Source organism: Melospiza georgiana, chromosome 20 (genome assembly GCF_028018845.1).
Source record: "Melospiza georgiana isolate bMelGeo1 chromosome 20, bMelGeo1.pri, whole genome shotgun sequence".
NCBI lineage: Eukaryota > Metazoa > Chordata > Aves > Passeriformes > Passerellidae > Melospiza > Melospiza georgiana.
Genome location: NC_080449.1, coordinates 11,462,333 through 11,488,474, shown reverse-complemented (window position 1 = coordinate 11,488,474; position 26,142 = coordinate 11,462,333). Strand labels below are relative to the sequence as shown.

At 41.4% G+C, this 26,142-nt stretch overlaps 1 protein-coding gene and 1 non-coding gene across 3 annotated transcripts; both read left to right on the top strand.

Moving 5' to 3' along the window:
• Window positions 1–250: 250 nt before the first annotated feature.
• On the top strand, window positions 251–25,993 carry RC3H2 (ring finger and CCCH-type domains 2). Of its 2 annotated transcripts, none has more exons than XM_058038011.1 (21): window positions 251–323; window positions 7,336–7,632; window positions 8,994–9,111; window positions 9,561–9,794; window positions 10,630–10,805; window positions 10,901–11,101; window positions 11,481–11,613; window positions 11,853–11,971; window positions 12,349–12,461; window positions 13,038–13,346; window positions 14,083–14,297; window positions 15,238–15,665; window positions 16,073–16,243; window positions 17,073–17,228; window positions 17,499–17,712; window positions 17,878–17,962; window positions 18,480–18,561; window positions 18,709–18,843; window positions 19,376–19,483; window positions 19,894–20,042; window positions 20,652–25,993. In XM_058038011.1, the coding sequence occupies exons 2-21, from the start codon at window positions 7,402–7,404 to the stop codon at window positions 20,848–20,850; spliced, it is 3,576 nt and encodes a 1,191-aa protein (XP_057893994.1). In that variant the 5' UTR covers window positions 251–323; window positions 7,336–7,401; the 3' UTR covers window positions 20,851–25,993. The 2 variants fall into 2 exon arrangements, with proteins under 2 accessions (XP_057893994.1, XP_057893995.1); XM_058038012.1 differs by having other exon boundaries at window positions 19,894–20,023; window positions 20,652–20,759.
• LOC131092057 (small nucleolar RNA SNORD90) lies at window positions 11,280–11,393 on the top strand. Its single transcript, XR_009115459.1, has one exon. It is a non-coding gene; the product is annotated as a small nucleolar RNA SNORD90 (small nucleolar RNA).
• Window positions 25,994–26,142: the final 149 nt, after the last annotated feature.

The window sequence follows — 26,142 nt, the reverse complement described above, 5'->3', positions numbered from 1 at the left end:
CGCTGGCGGCGCCGGCCGCCGCTCTGTCACGCCGTCTCTATGACCCCCGCTTGCCCCTGGCGGCGCGGCCCGTGCGGCGGGCGCATCTGCGCCTCCGTCTCTATGGTAACTCCCTCCCGCCCTCCGCGCGGTCACGTGCGGCGGGCGGCGCGCGGGTCTCGCGAGAGCGGCGTCGCGGGGCGTGGCGGCGGTGCCGCTGTCAGCGCGATGAGGCGGCGCCGCCGGGGCTCCCGCCGCTGCCTCCGCCGGGCCGCGCGCCCGCCCCATGGCGCGTGAGGCCGGCACCGCCCGACCGCGCTCCGGCCGCCGCCCCCGCCCAGCAGGTACGGACCGCACCGCACCGCACGGGTCGGACCGAGCTGCGCGGGGGCGGCCGCCGCGGGGGACGCGCTGACCCGCCGGGGCCCCGCCCGCCCCCCCCAACCCCCCCCATCACCCACCCCGGCCCTTCCTCTGCCTCCCGGCGCTGCGGGAGCCGGGCGGGAGCGGCGTCGGGCTGAGCCCGCCCGGTGCAGCCCGTCGGGGGCCGCTGGGGTGTCGGCGCCCGGCGGGCCCCGCCAGGCCGCGGGGCCGGCCCGGGGACCCGGGCAGCCATTTGGTGGCGGCTCCGAAATGACGGCGGGAGCAGGGCCGGGCGGCGGGAGCGGGAAGCCAGGCCCGGGCCCAGGAACGGGAACCGGGCCCAGGAACAGGAGCCGGGCCCGGGCCCTGGAGCGGCAGCCGGGCCTGGTGCGGGAGCGGGGCCGGGCTCGGGTGCGGCTGACAGCGGCCTGCGGACCGGGCCAAGCCGCGGGGGCACTGGCGGGGCCGCCCGGCGATCCCGGCACCGGCGAACGGAGGCAGCAGCTCCCGGTGCCCTCCCTGGCAGCCGCAGCACCGGGCAGTCCGCGCGGGGGTGCCCCCGGCACCGGGGAGAGTCGCAGCGGAGCCATGAATATTCCCAGTGTGGAACGCTCATGGAGCTGTGCGTTAGGGTAATGGTGGAGCAGAGCCGTGGTGGGAGACGGGCCCTGGCACTGCACCCACCGTGCCGTGTTGGAAGTGTCTTAAACGCAAAAACACTCAACGGCTGAGCAGGAAAAGCGTGTCCCGGTTCTGCTGATGCTCGAGGTGCACGGAGGGTTTCCAGGAGAGTGTAGGAGTCAGCACAAAGCACAGAAGGGCAGCAGAGTGGTGGGAGAGTGATGAGTGTTCAGTTCATCCAGGGTTCAGAGGAGAATGGCATGGATCTGTAACGAGGGAAAATAATGGCAAAGTTTGGACAGGCAACCAGGAGATTTTCTGATCTAGGCCTGTTCAATTTCCATGCAAACTTAGAATTTTGTTTGGATTTAATTGTAGTTCCTGTCGTTTCTCTTGTGGTTGTTCTCTCATGGCCATTATAGCGATGTCATAATAATGAAACTGAAATTAAAAACAGTCCTTTGGATTACAAGGGTGTAAATTTGCAATTGTGGCAGAAAATATCTAATTTTAAATGAGAAGCAACCAGTACAGCTGTAAATCTTCTGAATCTAAAATAATACTATTCTTTGACCTTTGGTCTTTCCTAAACATCTGTGGAAACACTAGAAATTGAAACTTATGTGGCTGGTATAAGTATTATTCCGTGAAACACTGAAGTCTTAATTTTTGTAGTGAATAATTTTCCCAAGACCTTCATGTCTTTTTTGTGAAGTTTTTCTTGTTTCTGCCCTGTAGGCAAAGCTTTCCCCAAGAAAAGGTGTTTTTATTAACTTGTTTTTCTGTCTTGTTTGAGGTTGCAGCCATTTCTCTCAAAAAATACTCAATTGTAACAAATTTTAGTGTCACCGCTTTAGGTATCCCAAAGTGAAATCCTGATCTTGATCTCATTTATTTAAGGCTTTGTTGCTTTAAAATAGATAAAATATTTACAATACCCAAATAGTAATAGCTGATGGCATTTGGTGATATTTTGTGTACCCTTAATGGGATGAATGCTCAGGGTCTCTTTGCTGAGTGGACAACGCTAAGGAAAGGAAAAAATTATTTGTCCACAGGCATCTAAAGCCTTTCTGTACAACCTTTAAAAAGCCTTTCCAGCTCCTGTGGAGCCCTGTGTTTTCTTGCCTACATCTCAGAATAGAAATGGTATTTCATTGAAATGGTTTAAAAAATACTAAAATACAGAATTTCTCATCTAAAAAAATTGTAGTTTAAATATGGAGGTCATGTAAAAAGAAAAGCTTGGAGAACTAAACCATACATGGGAGTCCTTATTCACTGAAAATACTACTGAAAAGTTAGGAGTTCTACACTGTATCTCCTCTTGGAGTAACTGTGTCAAGTAGATCTGCTTAGAAATGGATTCCCTTTCTCTACATTCTGAGTTCAACTGATTTGGGTGGCAGAAAAAATTTCATTTATTTGCCCTTCAGTCCGTCCTGAACAGTCAATACTGTTAGAGAAGCTGAGTTGGTATCAGGCTGGTGGCAAGGACAGGCTCTCCTTTCAGGGACACCTAGGAAACGCAAGGAAAAACCCACAGTGGTGTTACATAAGTGTTTAGGGAACTTTTAAAATCTCCTGACGTGGTTTGTGGTGGAAGGGTTGAGCAGGGAGGAGCAGGTGGGAGCTGCTGAGGGTGCCCTGGCTCTGGTGTTGGTTTGGGGGCAGTTAACCCTGAATTGGGTCAACTTTGGCAGTCACTGAGCAACCACCAGTGCAGATTTATATTGTACCCCTGTGTGGATAGGAATTACTCTTCAGCCACACGTTTTGAGGAGGCAGAGGGGATTCAAGCTTTGATTTTCTAACCAGTTAACAAGAGAATCCCGTAGGTGTTTCTGCAAAACGTAGTCTGGGTATGTGTCAATGTTGAGCTCTGTATTTGGGGCACGAGGAAATGGAGTGAAGCTCTCAGGGCAGCTCAGGCTGGACATTGGTGAAAGGCTCTTCCCCCAGAGGGTGGCCAGGCACTGGAACAGCTCCCCAGGGAAGCGCTTGTGGCACCGAGTGTGCCAGAGCTGCAGGAGTGTGTGGTGATGCCCCTGGACACGTGCTGTAGTGTCAGGCACTCCTGCAAGAAGCAGAGTTGGACATGATGGGTCCCTTCCCAGCAGGATTTCTGTTGGTGACTTTTCTGGGACTTGAGTTGGGCTGCCGATACTCACGAGAGCATTATTGTTCAGTGAAATAATTGCATTGAAATACTATATTTAATGGTCATTAAAGACTTTACATGTAGAATTTTCACATGATGTAAAGAGATTTGCATGTGACAGATATTATGGAGTGTAGAAATAAGCAAGGCACCTCAGTAAAGAGGATTTATTTCAATTTCAAGCCATCGTAGCTGAATGATGCAAAGCTGTTACAGGGATGGCCCTTCCCTAAGCCTTTAATGAAGGCAGTTTTTTAGATCAGTGGATGATGGCTGTTGAAGAGAAATCAATAAAAGAAATTAATAACGTATTCCAGGGAATACATTAATACTGATGATTATATTATGTGATATGTGAGTTTTTGACCCAGTCAGAATGCTTTCAGGAACTATGTAACTTAAGAAGGAAAGGTGGAAAAAGCTGCCTCCTTGTAGTGCAAACCAACCATTCATCTGCATAAATGAAAAGTTTTAATGGAGATCACTTTAAAAAAGAAAAGACAATACCATGATCTCTGCAGTCAGCATTAAGAGCAAGTCAATATCAAGGACTCTTTAATTTAGTGATTCAAAATCAATTCAATTCTAAGTTTTAGGCTTAAATCTACACAGTAGGATTGTAATTGAGCCTCAGTTGTGAAAATGCCATATAATTTCAAGTTTTCCAAGCGTTTCCTTCATCTGTGGAGAAGACTTCCCTTTGTTGAGCACTGACAGAATTGTTCCATGTCTCATTTTCACCCAAGCTCTGCTTATTTGTCTTTGCCACGGCGCACAAGGGACCTGATGGAGGCAGCCTGAGCCCAGCAGAGCTGACGCCGTGGGGGAACCGAGTTAAGCCTTGAGCCCTTTCTGTGATAAGGGGTGAAACTTGCCTGTCTGCATTTGAGCAAATGCCCTGACTGAGCAGTGTGGGAGAGGAGCAGACTAACAGAACAGCATGATCACCTAAGCTTGCTTTCTTCAGGAAATCAGAATTGAATTCTGTTTATCATGTCCAGAAGTTATTAGGTATGATGATTTAGATTAGTTGTAGAGAATGTCTTGGGATTAGGTAGCTAAAAGTTAATATAAAATTAGTGAAGACATCTAAGTCTTACAACTTCCATCATTTGTAAGTGCTACAGCTGTTTGAGGAAGGTCTTGAGTTTTCACTTATATCCCTTTCCATCTCTCATTCCAACTTAATCAGATATTCTAGTCTAAAAGGAGAAAATCAGTCAGTTATTGTTACTCTGATCCATTGCAGCCATTACTGCAATAGGAAAATACTACTGTTTTAAAAACACAACATTACTCAGCTGTACTGGTTTTTATTATTACATAATTTCTGAACTTAGGCTTGTACGTTTCTCAGTTTGTCATCTGAAGTAGTGCTTCTGGTAGTAATACTACAAAACTAATTGTAACTTCACTATGTAATGATCTTTTACAGAGGAACTGCCATGAGTTTTCAGACTACTTCCTTGTATGTCTGGCCAGTTTCTGTATCAGCCATTTCTTTGGGATTTGTTTTTTTGCAGGGTGCTTCTACTTTGATGGGGAAGAGGAGCCCTGTGTAGTGTAGAGGTAGATAATCCATCTGCCAGAATGAACAGACAGACCAAGGATAGCTGTTCTAATGGAGTGTGCTGCCTGTTAAAAACAGAATCCAAAGGATTTTTTTTTTTCTCTCCTCCTTGTGTTTGCTCAGTTTAGAGTGCTGGAGCAATTTGTTCTTCAAGAGGACATCCCTGAAATACATTGTTTCTGACAAGGAGCAAGAATCTATTAAACATTTGGCTTATGTTTTTTGTAGGAGTTGACATGGTAATTAGGAGATGTGAGATTGTTTTCCTACACACTGGGGTGTAAGAGTGGCAGGAGAGCTGGCAGGCTCAATAAAGTATGGAGATTCCTCCCTGTATGGCTGCTTGAAGTTTTGGGAGTCGAGAGCTTTTCCCAGCTGTTTGCTGGCTTAATTAGATTTTTTTTTTCCTGTCAAGCAATCTGAAGGTCAACACATGCTTAGTAGAGTCTGTCATTTGGGATGATTAAACACCCAGAGATAGATCTTTAAAAACCAGTGGTGCACACTTGAAGAATCTGCTGTGTTCATTTCTATGCTGGTCAGGAAAACAACTGTATTTTAAAAGCTCGTAAACAGAGAGGTGGTTTCTTGCAAGTCTCTGAAGCACCTGTGGAAACCAAACGTGGGTATTGTCTCAGAGCAGAGATCCCTGTGTGTGAGATAATTAATGAGCAGTGTGGACACGGGGACTGTTTATCAGGAGCTCGTTAGTGACATACCGGCAGTGGAGCTCTCTGTGTGCCAGCCTCCTAAACTTTTCCCCGTGTGAGTCATGGCAGTCACACACTTCGGAGTGGTCTGCTCTGTGCTGTTCCTGTGTCTTGCAGTGAAAGAGCAGCACTGTCAGCCCTAGGTCAGCAGTGAGGTTGTGTTGGTGTTTTAATGTTTCTGCTGGTGCTGCGGACAGCTTTAAGGGGTGTTCACAGGCTGGCTTTGCTGCATCTCCTGTCCGGCTCTTTCGGAAGGGAAGCAGATGTGCTAAAGGAAATGGGATTCTTAACAGAGGAATCAGAAATCTTTCTGGGCCTGTTGGCTCAGTGTTTGGCTTTATTCTTGTTTGTTTTGCTTTTAAATTTCCTTGGTTAAAAGACACATGTGGCAGTAGCATGTTAAAGATGACTGGGTTTGTTCATCCCTGGCTAGAGCTTTGACTGTGCTTTCATAGAAGCTGGAGGAAAATCTGATTTGTCCAGTACATGGGAATTTTCTGGCTTATGTTGGAAGTGTAACCTCAGCAGTTTGGTTTTGAGAGGTTCAACTTCCAGTTTGGTGTGTTTTACTATGGGAATTCATTTGAGGCAAAAATTGCTGCATAACATTGAAAAGCTCGCTGAGATAAGGACATCTTGTACAAGTATCCTGTTACTTAAAGGGCACTGAATGTTCATAGTACTAAATAGGATTGCTAAACAGATGGTCATAATTAACATAAAATGCATCCACAGATAAGAGTCTATTTGGTCTTCTAGTAATTCTTTCAATGGTCGGGTACTTTAGCATTAATTAAACCATAGTACAGCCAACAATGGAGCTGCAGTAAGGAGTTTCTGAATTTGAACACAGAGGGGAGATCTCAGCTTCCTCAGAACAATTACCTTTTTTCTGTCATCAGAGTAAAAAAAAAATAGAATGCTAAACATGTAATTAAAACATTTGTGAATTTGCATTTGCAACAAGCTTGTTCATAGCCTTGAAGTGACCCAACTGGTCTGTAGGTTGCCTAGAGAGCAAACACAGTAGTGCATCACAGCCCAGGGTGGGGCTGCTCCCTCCGGGGTGGAGCTCTGAATGTAAATCCTGATGATGGAAGCTTGCATGAGAAGGGTTTCAATGAACTTCTTAGGCCTGGTACCTTTTTCAAGAATGTGACTTATGTAAGATACAACAACAATCTCCATAAAACCATCTTTTCTTTGAAATACACTTATGTAAACAATTTCTTTGGTGTTACTGCACAGAGTGAAATGGTTCAAGAGACAAGGAAGCCATCTGAAGTTATTGCTTGCCTTATCATAGGTCCTTAATAGCTGGATTTTACATACATCAAAGATTTTCTTGCTGTGAGTTCATGGACATAGTTATATGTAAGGTAGAAACATGAAAAGCAAAATTGCACACAGCAATCTCTGCCCTTGAGTGCTCCAGTTCTTGCAAGAAAAGGCGGAAATAACACGAGAATCATAAAACTGAAAACTGGTCTCTCACTCTTAGTGTTTTCTTATGGCTCTTGATATTTGTTAGTTGATTTGTATTTTACAGAAAGAGAAAATGTGTTTTTAAAAAAGCAAAGCTCGGTTTAGTTTGGTGTCTGATTAAGTCTGAATAAGATCTGCAGAAGGAAGGCATTGTTTTACTTAATTTCAAATGAAAAGAACATTCTAAACCACACCCCTTCCCCCCCCAAAAAAATTAATGCCATTTACTGTGAATGTGTTAAACTTAGGGTGGTCTGCATTAATTTAGTTCATGAGCCTGTTTTGGTACAGTTGTTAAACTAACCCAGATTTGGGGTTTTTGAGTACTTCAGCATAAAGATTTGGTTTTGTTCTTGGTAATATTGAAATTGTGGTCTGTTTTTTAATTAAAAGTTATTCTAAATTGCCAGAAAGCATGTTTTAAATACGCTGTTATTCACTTACAGCTGCCAAAACATAGTACAGTGAAATAATGGTCTGCTAGCCTGCTAAACAAGTGTCCAGCTTCCACAATGCCTGTGCAGGCAGCTCAGTGGACAGAATTTCTGTCCTGCCCAATCTGCTACAATGAGTTTGATGAGAATGTGCACAAGCCCATCAGCTTAGGTTGCTCTCACACCGTGTGCAAGACCTGCCTGAACAAGCTCCATCGCAAGGCGTGTCCCTTCGACCAGACCGCCATCAACACCGACATCGACGTGCTCCCCGTGAACTTTGCGCTCCTCCAGCTGGTTGGAGCCCAGGTATGGCTGAAGCAGCTCTTTGTTCTGCCCCTTGGTGTTGTTGCCTTGTCGTGCCAGCTGCAATATATGTGCTGCTCCTTCTTCCTCGTTTTAGCCCAAATAAATGGTAAGGGTTGACTTTGGACTCTCTAGGAGTCCATACCTACTCTAAAAGCAACTTCACCATTTCAGGGCCATCTTCTCATAAAATGAAAGCGCGTTCTAATTGTAACCTGAATTCTGATTTAAAAAGGCTCTTGAACTGTGACTGGAGAAGAATTCCCATTGGGAAGCAGACAATTGTCTGTTCCAGTTGTCAGTAGAATGAGTGAACCTGCAGGCTGCACTCGTTCATCTCAGCCGTGTGAGAAATCTTGTTCCTAAATGCCACATGTTTGGAAGTGGCTGTTTAACCAAGTTCCAGAAGTGTGTGTGTATAATTTTTTTTAAATATGCTTGATGATGGCTTTTCAGTTGCGTTTGCAGACACTGGCTAATCAGGCCAGGAATGTTCCCTGCGCTGTCGCGTAGCAGTGGCAAAACAGTGATTATATAATCAGTACTGCACTTTATGGAGACTAAATAAGTCTGTTCCCCTTATGCTGATTCATGTGCTTTTCCATGTTACTCTCTCTGTAACACCTTGGTGAGGCAGTAAGATGATGTTATTTACGTGGCTTTTTAATGTCCTATCACACGCCTTGCCTCAGCTATTGGTAATGACATTATGTCAGAGTGTTTTTGTTTCTCAGGTTCACGTGATCCTTTCTTTTTTTTATGTGTCAGATCATTGTTGTGATCTTACAACATTTATTTTCATGGTCTCCTAACTTCTTGCAATGTATTCCAAACAATTAATTTATTATGACTAACACTCCCTCTGTTTTCCTTATCTGACCTTGTTATTCTATTTCAAGTTTTTTTCCACTGAGTTAAGTTTCCTGCTTCTTCTCTTGGAAGATTTCAGCATGCCCAAATGATGCTTAAATAATTTCCAAACTTTGCTTTATTATATTCTTGCTAGTTCATTTTGTCCTGTAGCTTTTTTTGTAATAAATCATGCTGATCTGGTATACTGATCACCTTCTCAGATCTGGTGTTCTTCATCTTTTAGACATTGGTTATTGTTTTCTACCCTGCTTCTGTTTTTAAGGTGTTGAGTAATAACAAAAACCATCTTTCATCACGCTAATCTTCATCTTGGGCCCTTTTTGTTGTTCCTTATGCTGTGTACATGCCCTGGGTGGGTCCTGTGTTTCCCTGCTCTCAGAGCAGTGCACATCTGCAGTGTTATGTAATTCATGGTGATGTGGGTACCATCAGGGAGGTCAGCCAGGTGTATGTAATTCTGCTCCCCCTTCCTCCCCCTTGCATTTTTTTAGGTACCTGATCATCAGACAGTAAAGTTGAGTAATGTAGGAGAGAACAAACATTATGAAGTAGCAAAGAAATGCGTTGAGGATTTGGCACTCTACTTAAAGCCATTAAGTGGAGGAAAAGGTGAGTCTCTGCTGAGCAGTGGAATTTTGATGTAGCTTGCTTTGAGCAGCATTGTGTTTTCAGCACTGATTGTAAATGTCAGTGAGATAATAGTCTCATTTTTCTAATAAAATTGCCTTGTGTCTTTAAAAGCTTATTCACACTTGTGACACTTGTTTGTGGTTTTCTTATTTTTAAGTTTACAAAATACTCTGTTTAATAATACTGCCTTGGGGCTAACTTTCTACTGAAACTGAATGTTCCCCAAAGGATGGCTTTGATGTCAGTTTAAGATTTTAATTGAAGTTCTTTTTGGTAAAGAATTTACACAGAGTTGCCTAAGAGAAGGGAAGGTACCTGTGACTGGTATCCAAGTCCTAGAGAGAGACACACACTGTTAGACATTTTTTGTCTCACTCAGATGAATTTGATGAGAAGCACTGCTCTGCCTTTTCTCCCTTTGTCTGAAGGTGTTGCAAGCTTGAATCAGAGTGCACTGAGCCGTCCCATGCAGAGGAAGCTTGTGACACTGGTGAATTGTCAGCTGGTGGAGGAGGAGGGTCGGGTCAGAGCCATGAGAGCAGCTCGGTCGCTGGGAGAGAGAACTGTCACAGAACTCATCCTGCAGCACCAAAATCCTCAGCAGCTTTCTGCCAATCTTTGGGCTGCTGTCAGGGCACGAGGGTGCCAGTTTCTAGGACCAGGTAAGGGTCCTGTACATCTGCAGCAGAATATTTTTAGCTGCACCTTTACTTTACAAAAATGTTTTGAAATTTCTTCTGTTCAGTTGAAGATGTTCTGCCAGAAAGAAAGGAGAAGGGAAAAAAAGCCCCAAATAATAGTAAAATCTTCTGACATAAAGTTTTTGGTTGTTTCCCCTGCAGGTCCATTAAATGTTCTTTGAAATTGGGAGGAAGTATTTCAAATATCCTGGCAAAGAGGAGTCAATAAGCACAGGCTGTGCAATTTGTCATGGAGTGTAGCAGGCTGGCTGTACTGCTGTTATTGGGATTGAATAGCTGTCAATACAATCAGCCTAACCTCAGCTGCAGCATACTTTTGAAATTTATAATGATTTATATCTCTGATAGAAGACAAATTAATTGTTAAGAATGCCACTAAAGCAAACCCAGAAGCAAGAAAATTCTCTTTAAAGTAGAAGTTTCATCTCTTGACTCCTGTTACTGTTGATAGCATTCCAGTACTGTTCCCATATTTGTTTTTTGATTTATGGTGTGGCGTTGAAGAGGTATCCAAAAGAACAATGGCTACAAGACTGCCCAGTGGAGAAAAGTATAAAAACTGCACTACTGATGTGTTTATCACTGGAAGTTAGTCTTAGTTCTAAGTTTGCTGTGCTTAGAGTGGTCCTAAATATTTCTTCTAAACTGGCAGCTTTCTTTAAAAGTTTTTAAGTAAAATAAAAAGCAATAAGGAATTACATTCAAGATGATTTAGATGTTGCTGCTTACCTGTTCAAATACAGCAGCCCTTGCTGTTTTCTGGAATATATTTAACTTTCATTTTTGTGTGTTAAAGCTATGCAAGAGGAGGCACTGAAACTTGTGTTACTGGCACTGGAAGATGGCTCTGCACTCTCAAGAAAAGTTCTGGTACTTTTTGTTGTGCAAAGGCTGGAACCAAGATTTCCTCAGGCCTCTAAAACAAGCATTGGTCATGTTGTGCAGCTACTGTATAGAGCATCATGCTTTAAGGTAAAACACCACTATTGTGCTGTGCAGCTGTTTTTTATGATAAACATGGAGATTTTTGGTCAAAGAAGGAATGTTTAACTGTTACTGTTTATTAGGTCACTAAAAGGGATGAAGATTCTTCTCTGATGCAACTGAAAGAAGAGTTCCGGAGTTACGAGGCTTTGCGGAGAGAGCACGATGCCCAAATTGTTCACATTGCCATGGAAGCAGGACTCAGAATATCACCAGAACAGTGGTCTTCCCTTCTTTATGGAGACCTGGCACATAAATCACACATGCAATCCATTATTGACAAGGTTTGTCAAAGGGATGATTTTAGTATCTTTGTAAGATTAGTTTTGACTATTAAATGTTACAAGAAAAATCAAAGAACTCCATGAATTAACTTTTTGTTCGTAATCCTATAAAATATTAATTAAAACTAGATTGAAATTTTTTCCCCTGATGTAGCATATTCATCATATGAAGTACTTTAATTAACTTTTTGGTGTCTTATGATGAAGCTTCATAGGGCAGATTCTGAGTTGAGAAATAAAATTTCTCTCCACTGATCCTCTCTATATGCCATCTGAAGACACTTTGTATTGCATTTAGGAACCAATGTCATTAATATTTTTTAAGATCAGCAATTGACAGTTGTAAGATGCAGCACACTAATGCTCCCTTTATTTTCAGCTCCAATCTCCAGAATCTTTTGCTAAGAGTGTACAAGAATTGACAATTGTCTTGCAGCGCACAGGGGATCCTGCAAACTTAAACAGGCTGAGGCCTCATTTAGAGCTCCTGGCAAACATAGATCCAAATCCAGGTATGCAAATCAAGCTTTTTAAACTTTTCTTGGTATTCTTCATATCTAGCAAAGTAAATTAAGATGATAACCTCCATTCCTGGTTTTGAAATGCCCATTGATGAACATCATAAACTCTTCTTCAGGGCTCTCTGAGTTGGGTCCTACTACTTGGTGGTGTAAAGTGATACAAGCTGTGCCTCTTATTTATGATACTGGAATTACTGGCAGAGTGACAACCCTGCTTTTCATCATTTTAGATGCAGCATCTCCAACATGGGAGCAGCTGGAAAATGCCATGGTGGCTGTGAAGACTGTGGTCCATGGGCTGGTGGATTTCATTCAGAATTACAGTAGAAAAGGCCATGAAACTCCACAGGTAACCAGACTTGATCATTGCATCATGTCTTCAGCTTCCTCTCCCATTTACTGGGAGATGCAACTTTGAAGAATTACTGTTGATATGAAATATTTATGGCCTTTCTTGTGGGATAATTGATGATACTGTTATTTACTGCATTCAGATTTTGAGAACCTAACATTTGTGAATACGGAATGCAGCAGAGCTGGCCGTAGAGAAATCGATACAAGGACAACTTAGCCCCTCAACAAGGAGTGTCCTTGTTTTTCTGATTAAAAATGCAAAATGTAAAAAGATGCCATGTATATATTTTCTATATTTTAAGCCTACTTTTATGTGAATGTCTGATAGATGGTAAGAGGAATGTCTTGTGGTTTTTGTTGTTCTTTTTTAAGCCACAACCAAATAGCAAATACAAAACAAGTATGTGCCGAGACCTTCGACAGCAAGGAGGGTGTCCAAGAGGAACAAACTGTACATTTGCTCATTCTCAGGAAGAGCTTGAAAAGTGAGTGTGAGAGACTTTTTCCTTTTTTTCTTCCTCCTTTTAATTTAAATCCAAGCAATCTACAGAGATTTCTGAAAACATTCTCTTCCATATATTCATTCATTTGGAGGGCCTCTTGACATGACAGTTCTTTATATGAAATTGAAGATACAGCAGAGCAATATCTACAGACTAATTCCAGTTCTATTTTTTATTTTACCCCATATGAGGTAAAATTTCCTTTCCTACAATTGAGTGCAAGCTCAGTGTCTTTCAAGGATTGGTTATATTACATACAAGAGAGAATGTTAATTACATTTTAATTATTTAAGGAGTGAACTGCATTATTGAACAATATGCAGCTCTGCATTCTTGAAGTTGTTTTCACCCAAATGCATTTTCAAAGAACTGCAGAATGGGTTATATAAGAGGAGAGATAATTTTGGGTTCCAGTTGTTGAAAATAAGTTTGTAATTTTTGATGTTGTGTTCCATGTCAATCCCTTCTTTTTGCTACTTTTGCAAATCTATTAAGCTTCATAATAAGCACTTTCTATACCATCTTGTCTTTTGTGTGTTTGCGCATGTTTATTTGTAGATATCGCTTGAGGAACAAAAAAATCAGCGCAACAGTGAGAACATTCCCCCTTCTAAACAAAGTTGGCGTAAACAGCACCGTCTCAACCACCACGGGAAACGTGATCTCTGTCATAGGAAGCCCTGAGGCAACGGGCAAGATGGTGCCAAGTACTAATGGAATAGCTAATCTGGAAACTGGGGTTCCCCAGCTGATCCCCCGCTGTGCAGACACCTCCCTCAGAGCTCTGGACAACGCCAAGAAGGGAGGGAAGGCTGGAGCCAATGGCCAGAATGCTTCTGGGTCCCCCACAGAATCACTTCCTGAAAAGTAGGTGGCTTTTTTAACATCAATTCAACAGAACATTCTGCTGTTAGATCATCTAAAGTAATAAATGGGGGTGGTGGGTGGCCAGCAGATACTGAAGTGTGGTCCTGGCTTGCAGTAATTGCTGGTGCTCAGTGGCTGCAGAGCTGTGTAAGGTCTTGCACTGCAGTGCATTGTTTCAGCTGTTCAGTACTCATGTGCAAACTAGACAAAATGGTAAATCTCTCCCTTTATCTCTTACTCAGTTGTTCTCAGCCTGGTATCTTAATTACCAGGCTTAATTATCTAATTAGGTTATTACATAAAAATAAAAAGTTAAGGCATACAAATAAATTATATACAAATTGCATACTATTGGGTTATTACATACAAGTATGTTACTACATGTGATAAATTGTGTACAGAATTTGACATTTCCTAAAACCAACAAGTGCAGAGTGTGTACTTCCTTGAAACCTTCCAATTCTGGGATTTTCACTTCTTTTAGATAATTCTGCAGGAAGCACTGAGTCTCTAAACCTTTGTCTTTCACAGAATACACTTACAAAGGGTATCAAAACATTTATGCCCACTTTTGAGTTCTCCTAGGAGAAAGTCTAAAATGTATCATCAGTTCAGGGAAAATTCTAGAGGAAATGTCAAGGCCCAAATTACCATGTTGTGTGAGAGTGTACATGAAGAGGTGACTGACTGAAGTAATTGAGGATCTGCTTAATGATTTCTTGGTAATCCTTTTCAGTAAAATCGGTTCTCCACCCAAGACTCCTGTAAGCCAGGCAGCAGCTACCTCAGCTGGTCCTCCTAATATTGGAACAGAAGTTAATTCTGTGCCTCCAAAATCCAGCCCATTTGTTCCCAGAGTACCTGTCTACCCTCCACATTCTGATAATGTTCAATATTTCCAAGACCCCAGGACTCAGCTGTCATATGAAGTTCCACAGTACCCACAGACAGGTGAGCGAGATCAGCACTGATTAAGAAGTAGCTCTGAACTTTTCTCTGGAAAAATGTCTTTTATGAGAAATAACTTTTATGTCTGTTTTGTCAATGTCTACTTTATTTTATTTTTATTAAATATCAGCTGAGTGTTCTCTTAATGGGATACTAATCTTGTTAATTGCTGGGTATGTAAGGGACTTGCAGTTTGCTCCCAGTGTTGGTGGTTCTTGCCTTTGTGTGCTGTATGTTGTACAGCTTATACTTCAGCCTCCAGAACTTGAACCTCAAGATCTTTCATCTACTTTTTCCTTTGTTAGCATTTAATTGTTTTTATTTAGGCTTGCTCTTGTCATGGCCCATCCATGAGGCAGGATTCAGAGGCATAGCACACTTCTGCTGGGAGGCTTACATGTCTTTGTGCTTGCTGGAATGTTTTTGAAAGGTTCCAGTTATCTTTTTAGGTTGCACTGTGCATGTTTATATTCAGGCAAACAGTTGTGGTTTTTAGCACCGAGTCATTCACAAGCTCTCAAAAGGTAGAGATGTTCTGGCAGTCCTCTCCAAAGAAAGAGCAATAAATCAAGTGTGAAATGGTTATTTATAGACTTTTTATTTTTTAGTAATATCGATTTTTATTTTAGAGGGAACCATTTTAGCTTCCTATATAAAGACTTGCTGAAGATGCTGTGTTTTCAGTTACTTAGTTACACCACAGTACATAGGAGCAATGTTTTCCAAACTGGGTCCAGTTGGTGAAGGGCCAGCACTGCAACTGCAAATGGTTGTCTTACATGAAATGATATTTAACAGAAACATGGTAGGGTCAGTAAGAGGTTTGTAAAGTGTGACTCCTCATTCTCTAAAGGTACTTACCAGTGCTATTTATGGTTTTAGAAGGTGTAAAATTTTGGGTCATTTGTGGTTGCATTAAAAATGCCTTTTTCCAATTTTTAAGGGTATTATCCAGCACCTCCAACAGTACCAGCTGGTGTGGCTCCCTGCGTTCCTCGCTTTGTGAGGTCCAATAACGTTCCAGAGTCCTCCCTCCCACCTGCTTCCGTGCCATATGCCGACCATTACAGCACATTTCCCCCTCGAGACCGCCTCAATTCTCCGTACCAGCCTCCTCCTCCGCAGCCCTACGGCCCCGTCCCTCCCGTCCCCTCTGGAATGTACGCTCCGGTCTACGACAGCCGGCGCATCTGGCGCCCGCAGATGTACCCCCGAGATGACATCATCAGGAGCAATTCCTTACCTCCCATGGATGTGATGCACTCATCTGTCTATCAGACATCTCTGAGGGAGAGGTACAACTCTCTGGATGGGTATTACTCTGTGGCTTGTCAGCCTCCCAGCGAGCAGAGGACTGTGCCTTTACCAAGGGTAAGTGAGGGCCAGGAAGGGAGGGCTCTATGCAGACTTGGTTCTGAAGGTCATTACTGGAAAATTGGTAAATAATTAGCATAGACCTGTTTATTACAGTGATCGAGACATGTGACTTGGACAAAGTTCTTGTTTTGTTTTTAACCTTAAAATGGACTTGCAAAACAGACCACTGTCATCTGCATCAGGACCAGAGCCCCTTTGCCTCTTTGTTGCTTGAATTAATTGCATATCTAAGATTTGACTTGCCATACACAGGCCTACAAATTCTTGTGAAATTCTTCAAGTGTTATCAGCGGAGGGTTACAGACCCAAGGAAATTTGGGGACCCAAGTGTGTCCCATGCAAGTATTTGCCTTCTGATTAGAGTATGACGGGATATCCAGTCCTGTATTTATTCTTTCTAGGAGCCTTGTGGTCATTTGAAGACTGGTTATGATGAGCAGCTGAGACGGAAGCCAGAGCAATGGGCACAGTACCACACACAGAAAACTCCTCTGGTATCATCAACCCTTCCTATGGCAACACCATCTCCAACACCACCTTCTCCTCTCTTCAGTGTAGATTTCAGCACAGAGGTGGGAAGCCAAAGAACCTCTTTATTTTCCCTCCCTGTTTCTGTAAGATGCCATTTAATATTTCTGGGAAATGTTTTCTACCTGCCATTTATTGTTCATAAAATTAAGTTAATTTTCTAGCAAAAGGAAAGTGATATCCAATAATGATGCAATTCAATTTGGTATTAAGGTGATGTGTAACATGAGTGCAGAAAAAAGGGTCAAGAAGTGAAGTGATGCAATTCAGCTTCACTAAATGAAATATAATTTTATTGAACTCTGTGAACCTCCAGGTTTTTGTGTAGGGAACAGCAGTTATGTTTTCCGTTAAAAAGTACATTGCCTTTGATAGCCCAAATGACTTGACTTGATGACTAGCCTGAATCAAACTTCAAGTCCTTATCAAGTCCCAAAGAATGGATTCCCTTAAAAGTGGCAAAAAGCACTGGCAGGACATCGTGTACTTCTGTGATAAGTCCTATAAAAAAGAAGGGGAACTCACATTAGCACTGGCTAATACATTAAGGAAAATGCACGGCTTCCTCTCAGTTAAGTTACTGTAGATATTTGCCTAAACAAACCTGACACTAACACAGATTCCAGTCTCTCATTTGGTGGGCCAGGCAGTTATTTGTATGGCAGAGTTTGCCCTCTGACAGCTGCCAGGGGCACTGTTTTAAAATTCGACAAAACAGCTTATGTTGTCCCCAAGTCAAGTCTTGAATATGGCTGGAACTCCTTGATTGACTTTTGAGATACATTTACTGCTATTTAATTAAATTATCTTCTCATTTTAAAACTGAATTCCCTGTTTTTATTATTCACTGCTTATTTATTCCCTTTTCTGTAGTTCTCAGAGAGTGTCAGTGATTTGAGTGGAACTAAATTTGAGGAAGACCATCTCTCTCACTATTCACCGTGGTCTTGTGGCACTATTGGCTCTTGTATAAATGCTATCGACTCAGAGCCCAAGGATGTGATTGCCAATTCCAATGCCGTGTTAATGGTAGGGGTTTTCTGCATGTTCTCTCATTAGTGTGATGATCCTTACATGCTGAAGTGTCTTCTCTTTGGTTAAACCAGCCTTTAAAAAAAAAAAAAAAAGGTCATAGCTTCCATTAGTAGTATTTTGAAGTAGTTCTGCTCATTTGAAGTTGTTTGGAATATCCTTTCCCAGTTTTGTAAATAGGTAACTATAATGAGAAGTTACTGGCCACCTGAAGAGTGTGCATAACCTCAAATGAGTCCATGTGTCTCCTGTCTCCTGAATATGTAGGATTTGGACAGTGGGGACGTTAAAAGGAGAGTGCATTTATTTGAAACACAGAGAAGGGCAAAGGAGGAAGATCCTATAATCCCGTTCAGCGATGGACCCATCATCTCCAAGTGGGGTGCAATCTCCAGGTCATCCCGCACAGGCTATCACACAACAGATCCAATCCAGGCCACTGCTTCCCAAGGAAGTGCTACTAAGCCCATCAGTGTGTCAGGTACAGCTTCAGGCTTTGTGGGACAAGAATTCATCATTTATGCACACCATGAGCATTTCATCCTCTCTGTGCTTGCTGCAGCTATGAAATGCAAAGAGCTGAAGAACCTGTATGTCCCACTGAAGAGCAGAGAAGATAGTGAATGCTGTCTTAATTCTTTTGCAGATTATGTCCCTTATGTCAATGCTGTAGACTCGAGATGGAGTGCCTATGGCTCGGATTCTGCCTCCTCAGCACGTTATGCGGAACGGTACGGACTCCTTCCCGAGCTCTGTTCACAGCTTTTCCTCTAGCTTGCAGTTCTTCAGAGCCCTCTGTGTGTGTGGGGAATCTGGAATGTCTATTAATAGACATTCTTAATTTTAAAGTAAAAGACTTTTTTACCTATCCAGCATAAAGCCTTGGAAAAAAGTAGGTTAAAGCTTGTGTAGTTTTTAATACTTAATGCAGTTAATAGTGCACAATTACTAGCAATGTATCCCTTGAGAGATCTGTCAAAGAACTGGAGTCAGGTACTGCCAAGTTGTCATGTCAAAATCTTGAGTAGTTTCAGGTTTTCTTGCCACATCTTAGCTGTGTAAAATAAGGATATATGCTTCATACAATGCCTTGAAGTATTATGAGCCACAGTGAAGATGAAGAACACATTATCTAAATCACATCTAGTTTCTGTCCAAAAATCTAACATTGATAGACTAATGAAGTTATGGGGTGTTTGATTTAGAGAACTTCTTTTAAGTCCTAGTTTTGCCTTTTTTCTTTTAAAGGGACAGGTTCATAGTTACAGATTTGTCTGGTCACAGAAAGCATTCCAGCACTGGAGATCTACTGAGTATTGAATTACAGCAGGTAAGACCACTTATTATACCATGAGGGTTTTTTAATTTAAAAGAAATTGTTTAGTAAAGTGTTTTAAATACATTTTTCTTAGTGTAGCTGTCTGACTGCACATGGTTTAGGTGTAGTGTTTGGTAACGGAGCTGTTTCTTTCCATAGGCCAAAAGCAACTCCTTACTTCTTCAGAGAGAGGCAAATGCACTTGCCATGCAGCAGAAGTGGAATTCTCTAGATGAAGGCAGTCGTCTTACCTTAAACCTTTTAAGCAAGGAAATTGATTTGAGGAATGGTGAGGTAAAGAATGGGGTAATTGGGATGAAACAAATCTTGGAGGGTGTTTATATATATATATGTATAGAATTGCATTAATTTTAACTAAGAGTTGAAACTTGAAATGTTTATAGCACATTGTTTGCAAGCTAAGTCGCTGTTGCACTCAGTTATTTCCCTGAGATTAGGCAGGTGCACCTGCTATGCTGCTGTTCCAAACATGCATTTACAAAGTGGGAAGAATGTGACAATCATTTTCATGCAATCATTAGTTTTTGTCTATTTGTACATGTTATAAATCTAAACATTTTGTCAATGGACTCAAATTTCTTTAGTATTCATTTTATCTGTTTCAGTACTTTATTGTGATTTGATTTAGCCTTGTATCCTATATTGTCCATGCCTGAAGTTCATTTTTGTCTGACTAGCTCTCTTGTACTGTAGAAATGTTGTGTGCTAGAAACGCATCTTCTATTTTCACTTTAGTTCTCCAGTGTTGTGTGAAGCCAGTGAAAAGCCAACCTGGTATTTAGAGAACATATTCATTCTTTTTTAGACTGATTATCCTGAAGACTGTGCAGACACAAAGCCAGACCGAGACATTGAATTGGAGCTGTCAGCCCTTGATACAGATGAACCTGATGGGCAAGGGGAACAGATAGAAGTGAGTACAAAAATCTGTGTGCCTAAAGAGATCACTGGGTCTTTTCATTAGGCCTTATAGATTAGTATGTTGATAGCAAAGCCTTTTGGTTTCAGTCCTAATAATGACATCCAGCATTTCCCTTATTTAGCACTTGGGGTCTTGTACTTATCACTCACGTACCTGGCAGTTAATCTTAGTGAAGTTAAAAACAGCTCACAGTTTATACTGCTCTTGTCATTCACAGCCATCTTTGAACAACTGGCTTTTCCTTTAGTGAAATGTGGTAGACATTCTAATAGCATGACATGAAATGAAGGAGTTTTAGGACCAGACTCCTGTTTCTATTAGCATAATGTAGTGGAACTTAATAGGAAAATGTAAAGCTGGTAGGGACAGGGTTGATGGGCATTTCTCCTTCTCTCTTGTAGGAGATTCTGGACATACAGCTAGGGATTAGCTCCCAAGAGGATCAGCTGCTCAATGGAACAACTGTAGAGAATGGGCATCTGCTAAAGCAGCACCAGAAAGAATCTATGGAACAGAAGAGACAAAGTTTAGGTGAAGACCTTGTGATTCTGTGAGTGTTAGACAAAACAGCAGTGTCTGCCAGTGTTAGACAAACAGAAGCATCAGAATAGTGGAAGCATGGTTGTGTAAGGATGAACCACGTACCTGCTCAGACTTGGATTAGACATCTGCATTGTTTGTACATGGTGGAGTGAGAAGAACCTGTTAAGAAATAGAATTAGGCCACAAAGCTGAATGTCCCAGGCTGGTACCATTGTTCGTATGCATCGTTGTAATCGTACACACTGAACCGTGTCACAGCTGTTCAAAATACCTTTCACAGTCAGTAAGCAAAAAATGCAGAATATTTTTATAGTTAACAGAAATTAAGAAAAACTTCAAAAGGTTAAATGGCGGACTGTTTGCACAAATCTCCACGGAGAGGTAGATTTTGAAATACACTATTTTAGGTTTCTATGTTCTGTAGTCTTTAAGGAGTAAAGCAGCCTTTGAAAATGAGGCAGACTACTTTAACATCTCGAGCGTACCATTCCAGAGGAAGATGTTTAGCCTGTTGCTAAAAAGGAATTTGTCAGTATTTATTTAATGCACACAATTCAGTTCCGGATACTTGTGCATGTCCTTGTTTAATATTTGTGTAACTTATTTTTCTCCTCAGGGAGGAGCAGAAAACAATCCTGCCCGTAACTTCTTGCTTCAGTCAGCCGATCACAACATCTGTTAGCAATGCAAGCTGCCTGCCCATCAGCACATCAGTCAGTGTTGGCAGCCTCATTTTGAAAACTGCTCACATTATGTCTGAGGATAAAAATGACTTTTTAAAGCCTGTTGCAAATGGCAGGATGGTTAACAGCTGAAAGGCATTCATCTTTCCAGCTTGTGACCACACCATGGAAGCATTTACACTAGCTTTTTATATATATAATATATATTATATAATGTATATTTTTTTTAAAAAAAATAATATTGGGGTCATGCATTTCCTGTGGACTCTTTGATACTTCAAGCCCCTCTCGCATTAGCATTCTGAAGAAAAAAAAACTTACTTTAGTAGGGTAAGGCGTTCACTTTCCACAAATGAATGGAATTTGGACATTGTTTTACTTAAGCTTAAAGCAGCTTTTTATGAGTTTGTAGCAATCCGGTGCGGTATCTGAGCCATTCTTGTTGAAAATGGCTTCTGTAGAAAACTAACAACTCAGTTATTTAAACTAGCAGGATCCTACAATGATACATCTAGTGAAAGGAAGACTAACTTATTTGTCTCTATTTTGTTTCACAAGAGAAGAACTTTTGTCTTGTTGCAGCTGCTTTTTCTTTAGTTGTGGAACTTTGCATGGAGTCTTGTTTCCTGTTGGAAGACTGAGAGGTGGAGATTTGGACTTGAGGCTTTTACAGGGTTAACACACCATTAGCTTTGCACTGCTGTGTTATTTGCAGGTCTGTGGGGCAGTGCTTTGCTGCAGCTTTTGGTTTCCATTCCCCCAGTTTATGCTTTAGTACTGTAGATACACATACACAGGCTACTTGTCCAAGTAAAGTTATCAGAAGTAAATCAAGTGCCTAAGTCCTCCAGCTAATGTACTAGGTATTGGTTTCCCCAAGCTACACATTAAACGATTTTCAATGATTTTGAGAGGTTATGCACTAATGTAACAGCAATTTTGGGTTTTTTTCTTATTTTTCTTTTTTTCATTAATAGTTCTCAACTTGGAGATTATAGGATCCAGATGACTTGGCAAAAAGTTTCAGGTGCTCTTGGCTTTCCTTTGAAAACCCTGTATCTAGTGTTTGCACTGACTAACAAGATGGTATTGCTGTTTTTTGTACTGTTTTGTTTTAATTTAAACTAAATATTGGGAATTTAAGGTGGTTGTAATTACCTTTGTTAAATGTTGTTAATCATAATCTTGTATTCAGGTTTAATTTTTGTTTATTCAGTGGCAACTTATTTTCAAAGACCTTGAAAACACAATGAGATAGCATTGTCTGACCTTCAGAGTGCTGAAAACTGTATGAATTTATGCCCTGTTAAGAGGTGACTGAGAATCATGTTAGACATGTCAACTGAAAATTGGTTTTCATAAATACACATGAACTAGAGCCCTGGGCATATTTTTTTTAAAAAGCTTAAAAATCCACTTTTTTTTCCTTTTAAGAAAGCAGGACTCTCCTTCCTGATGATTACTATCTTCTTGTTTGTCCTCTTACTTTTCTTTGTGACAAGTTTTACATTTTTTTATGTTTTTATTAACTTCTGTGAAGTTGTTTACTCTGAAAATTGTACTGGAATATTTTAAGCCAAGCTGATCTTTCACCAGGTGTACTGCATGTAAGGGCTTTTCCTGCTAGCAAAATGCTTAAAGAGGATCATGTTACTGGTCGTCTGAGTTGTTATTTTACAAAATCACAGCTATGTGGTCGGGTAAGATTTTGATAACTGTTTTGTGCACGCTTCTGGGGGGTGGGGGTTGGCATTTCCCTGAGGGTTACTGATTAGACTAAGTAAATATTGGTGTTTGATATCTCTCCTAACGAACCTGTCCATGAAATAATTATGTTGTAAATATACCTGCAAATCCAAGGGTTAGTTTTGATATTCTGGTGTCAGTATGGAAGATCTTACACATCTATTTAATACTCCAATGTCAAGGAATGTATGTAGAAGAGCAGTCAAGTAGTCTTTTCTTAGTTTCCTTTGGCTGTTGCTGTACCTTCTCCAGCCAGTGCCACCTCACTCTAGGGTTAGACTGACGCTTCTTTCACTCGCTACGTGAAGTGAATGGATACAAGAACCAGACCACCTTTGTCACCTTAACTTATTTCCTATTGACGTTAACTTTAACTTAGAATGTTAGACATAAATATGATTGTTGTATATTTTATACCAAGACCATTCTGTAAATATGAATTTATATTACTTTTGAAATGCTTCTGAGATACTATTATTTGCTGTACAATGTAATTCCAAAACAGATATGCAAACAAGTATGTCTCTTTCATGGATATTTAAACAGTGAGATCTTCCATGTTGAAGGTGATGTAATTTTTTTAAAAGATTTTTAAATTTTAAATTGCTATTTTGTTACAAAAATAGAGAAAATATAAAGGTTTGAGAAGTCCTTATTTGCCCTCAGGGAAAGAGCCCTCTGTGCACCAGAACTCCACAGAACATCTTCAGCATGATCTGAGGGTGAATATATACTACATAAATTGATTGTGTATTTACCTTAACTTTTTAATTTTAAAATGGCAATTTTAAAAACTTGGTTGTGCTCTGCTGGAGGGGGTTGGGATAAGCTGCTTACACACATTTGCCTGTTTGTCCAGTGAAATAAGCCTGACATATTCCTGCCAATGTCTTGGCATATTTAAGAACAAGTGTATCTCTAGACTCTTGTCCGCAGCAGGGGGTCCCGTGATAGAGCAGTTTTCTAGGATGGCCATACACTTCATGTGGAAAGTTGGCTTTCAGCTGAGGCTAGAGTTTTCTAGTTGAATTTTTAACCTATAATGACAGGCAAAATAATTATTTGAGGGTTTAACAGCATGTCAGCTTTTCTTAGGGTTTTAACACTGACTGTGTGGTTTTTGCCACCAAACTGATGCCCTCCAGTGCCCTGACAGGGAGAAGAAGCTGCAGGTGGGAGCACCTGGCTCTGGCTTCCTTCTTTGTTGAAATTTCAGCCCATGACCCTTTACAAACAAGTATGTATTCATTTGTTAATTGTAAATCAGGTGCCTTTGGGCTATGGAAGGGCTTATTTTCTGACACTGAGAGAGTGACTTACCTTTGTGTGTCAATAGCAGTGATGCCCATTTAGGTTTTGGCCTAATTTACTGTGCTGTCAGAAAAGAAGGCCCGGAGCAGATCGGGGAGAGATTGGCTCTTTTGCTTTGCTTGGACAAGCATTTTGGTTGGTTTGGTTTGGTTAATTTTTTTTTTTCCCCATTAGGGGTACAGCAGGGATTTCACATGCAAGAGAGACAGGAATTATTAGTATCTAAGTTAATTGTGTTGCCTCACTACCTGGATTCATTCCTTGGTTTGCCTCATTTCCCACATAGGTCTTAAACAGACTAATGCTTGTGCTGGGAGAATGCTTGTGTGAGAAAGTAACTATCTGTACATTCTTAACATATACTTAGAGCAGAGTGATTGCCCTGCTACTGATATTTTGTTCCTGTAAACAGGTGACAAGAAATGAATCTCAGTGTTTATGCAGATTTTGCATTGTAGAATGTATACTGGACCCTTCAAAGGCAAGGTTAGACTCTTTGCAAAGCAAACTGGCGTTGGTTCTTGGTAGTCTAGTACAGGGACACTAAAGTTTGGCATTTGATTTAGGAAAAAGAAAACAGTTGCACACAGCTGATTATGTTAAATAACCTCTTAATTAAGCTCTTTGTAGAAGTCTAATTTGGAAGGTTTTAGTGTTTTGATAACTCAATTGAAATTTTAATTTCTCCTGTACTCAAGAGCTGAATGCTGTTCTTGTATAATAGTGTACTAGGCTGGATGAGGTACAAAATAATGCACAGTGGTCAGAAACAGCTGAGGAAAGAACGCTTAAAATAACTCAATCTAAACTCAGAATAGTTCCAAACATTGGTTTTGTTTGCTTTTTTAAAGCACAAGTTGTCAAGTTGTACCTGTTGCTGTACATAAACACTGTATGCCAGCAGCTCCTTGATCATATTTGTGAACAGACTTTTCATTATTAGACTGGTATTAAAGGAAGGTGTTGAATTTGAGAGTGTAACAAAATGAGAAATGATCAGATGATCTATAGGATGTAAAAGTCCATTTTTATGTTGTAGTTTAATCCCTTTGTTAGGAAGTTCCCTCTCATTGAGGGACCTCTTCTGCAAGCAGAACACAATAAATGTGCTTTTTTAAATGACCCAATTTCCCAGTATAAATGAACAGCTGACTTTGGCAGTAGTCACCCCCCTGCATCTCTTTGCTGGCAAGGGAGCAGGACAAGGGTGGGAAAAAACCCCAAAACTGTCACTGATGAAATGAAACAAATCTGAATAATCTAAGTGCCCAATGCCCAAACATAATTCCACACCCCATTTATTTAAGGATACTTATGGAAGCTTTTAATCACTCAAGATTCTGCTGTAAAAGCTGAAATAAAGCAGAGCCTGGCTGCGTTTCTTACTGCCAAAAGCCAAGGTCATTTGCACATAGCCCATGGATTTCTCCAGAGTAGATCTCCGTTACCCAAGGCATGGGAATGCATGCATTTTCTTAGCTGGGCAAACAAGTACATTATACAGTAGTTGTGATACAACACACGTGGCTTTGATTTGTACTGCACATACCCACTGTACAGCCACTCCGAAGTATTGTGGTTAGCTTGCAGCATCTGCTGTCGCATTGATACTGTTTACTGCGTATTCTTTTCCCTGGAAGTTTTAAAGAAAATTTTTTTTTCTTGTTGCATTGATTACATTTTATAAATTTGCTTAGCTGGAAAGTTTGGGAAAAGAGGCCTGTTTGTCAATTGTACAACCGATTGTGAAGCTCTAGTGTGAATATTTTTACGTCTGTATTAGACATTTTCTTTGCAAATCTATTGTTCGATTGAAATGTAAATGAAATAAAAGATGGTGTACACCCATCATGTATAAAGCAGGCACCATCGCTACGATGGATTTAATGCTCATTTTTATGGCGCATTCTCAGCTTCTATTTAAAACTATAATTTAAAGAAAAAAAAAATCTGTAAAATGAAATGGGGATATATGGGGGAGTAAATTCTATTCCGTTTATTTCGGTTTTGATTCCCAATGGTAATGTTTCCCTTCGTGTTAGAGTAGGGGGGTCCCGGCGGGGCCTGTGTGTCGCTGTAGCACTGACGTGCAGAGGTTGTAGCTTTGGCTGGGCACGGATAGAGCATCCCGGTTCGGTGTTTGAGAGACTCGATGGAAGAAGTTTGCAGTATTGACATGTATTTGCATGCACGAATAAAAATTATTTGTCCACCTTAACGGGCTGTGTGTCGTCAGCGGGGGCTGGGGAGCTCCGGGAGGGGCGGAGGGAGCGGGGCCACTCCGGGCTGTGGGAGCGGGGCCGGGGGCCCGGCTGGCGCCGTTCCCTGGGCGGGCGGTCCCGCCGTACCGGTGCCGGCGCCGTTCCC

What these genes read in the sequence shown, in the direction of transcription:
- RC3H2 (XM_058038011.1), top strand. Translation starts at nt 7,402, where the DNA reads ATGCCTGTGCAGGCAGCTCAGTGGACAGAATTTCTGTCCTGCCCAATC. An exon ending in ATTCCAATGCCGTGTTAATG is followed by an intron (nt 17,229 to 17,498) that starts GTAGGGGTTTTC and finishes CTGAATATGTAG; the next exon opens with GATTTGGACAGTGGGGACGT. An exon ending in GGTGAAGACCTTGTGATTCT is followed by an intron (nt 20,043 to 20,651) that starts GTGAGTGTTAGA and finishes TTTTCTCCTCAG; the next exon opens with GGAGGAGCAGAAAACAATCC.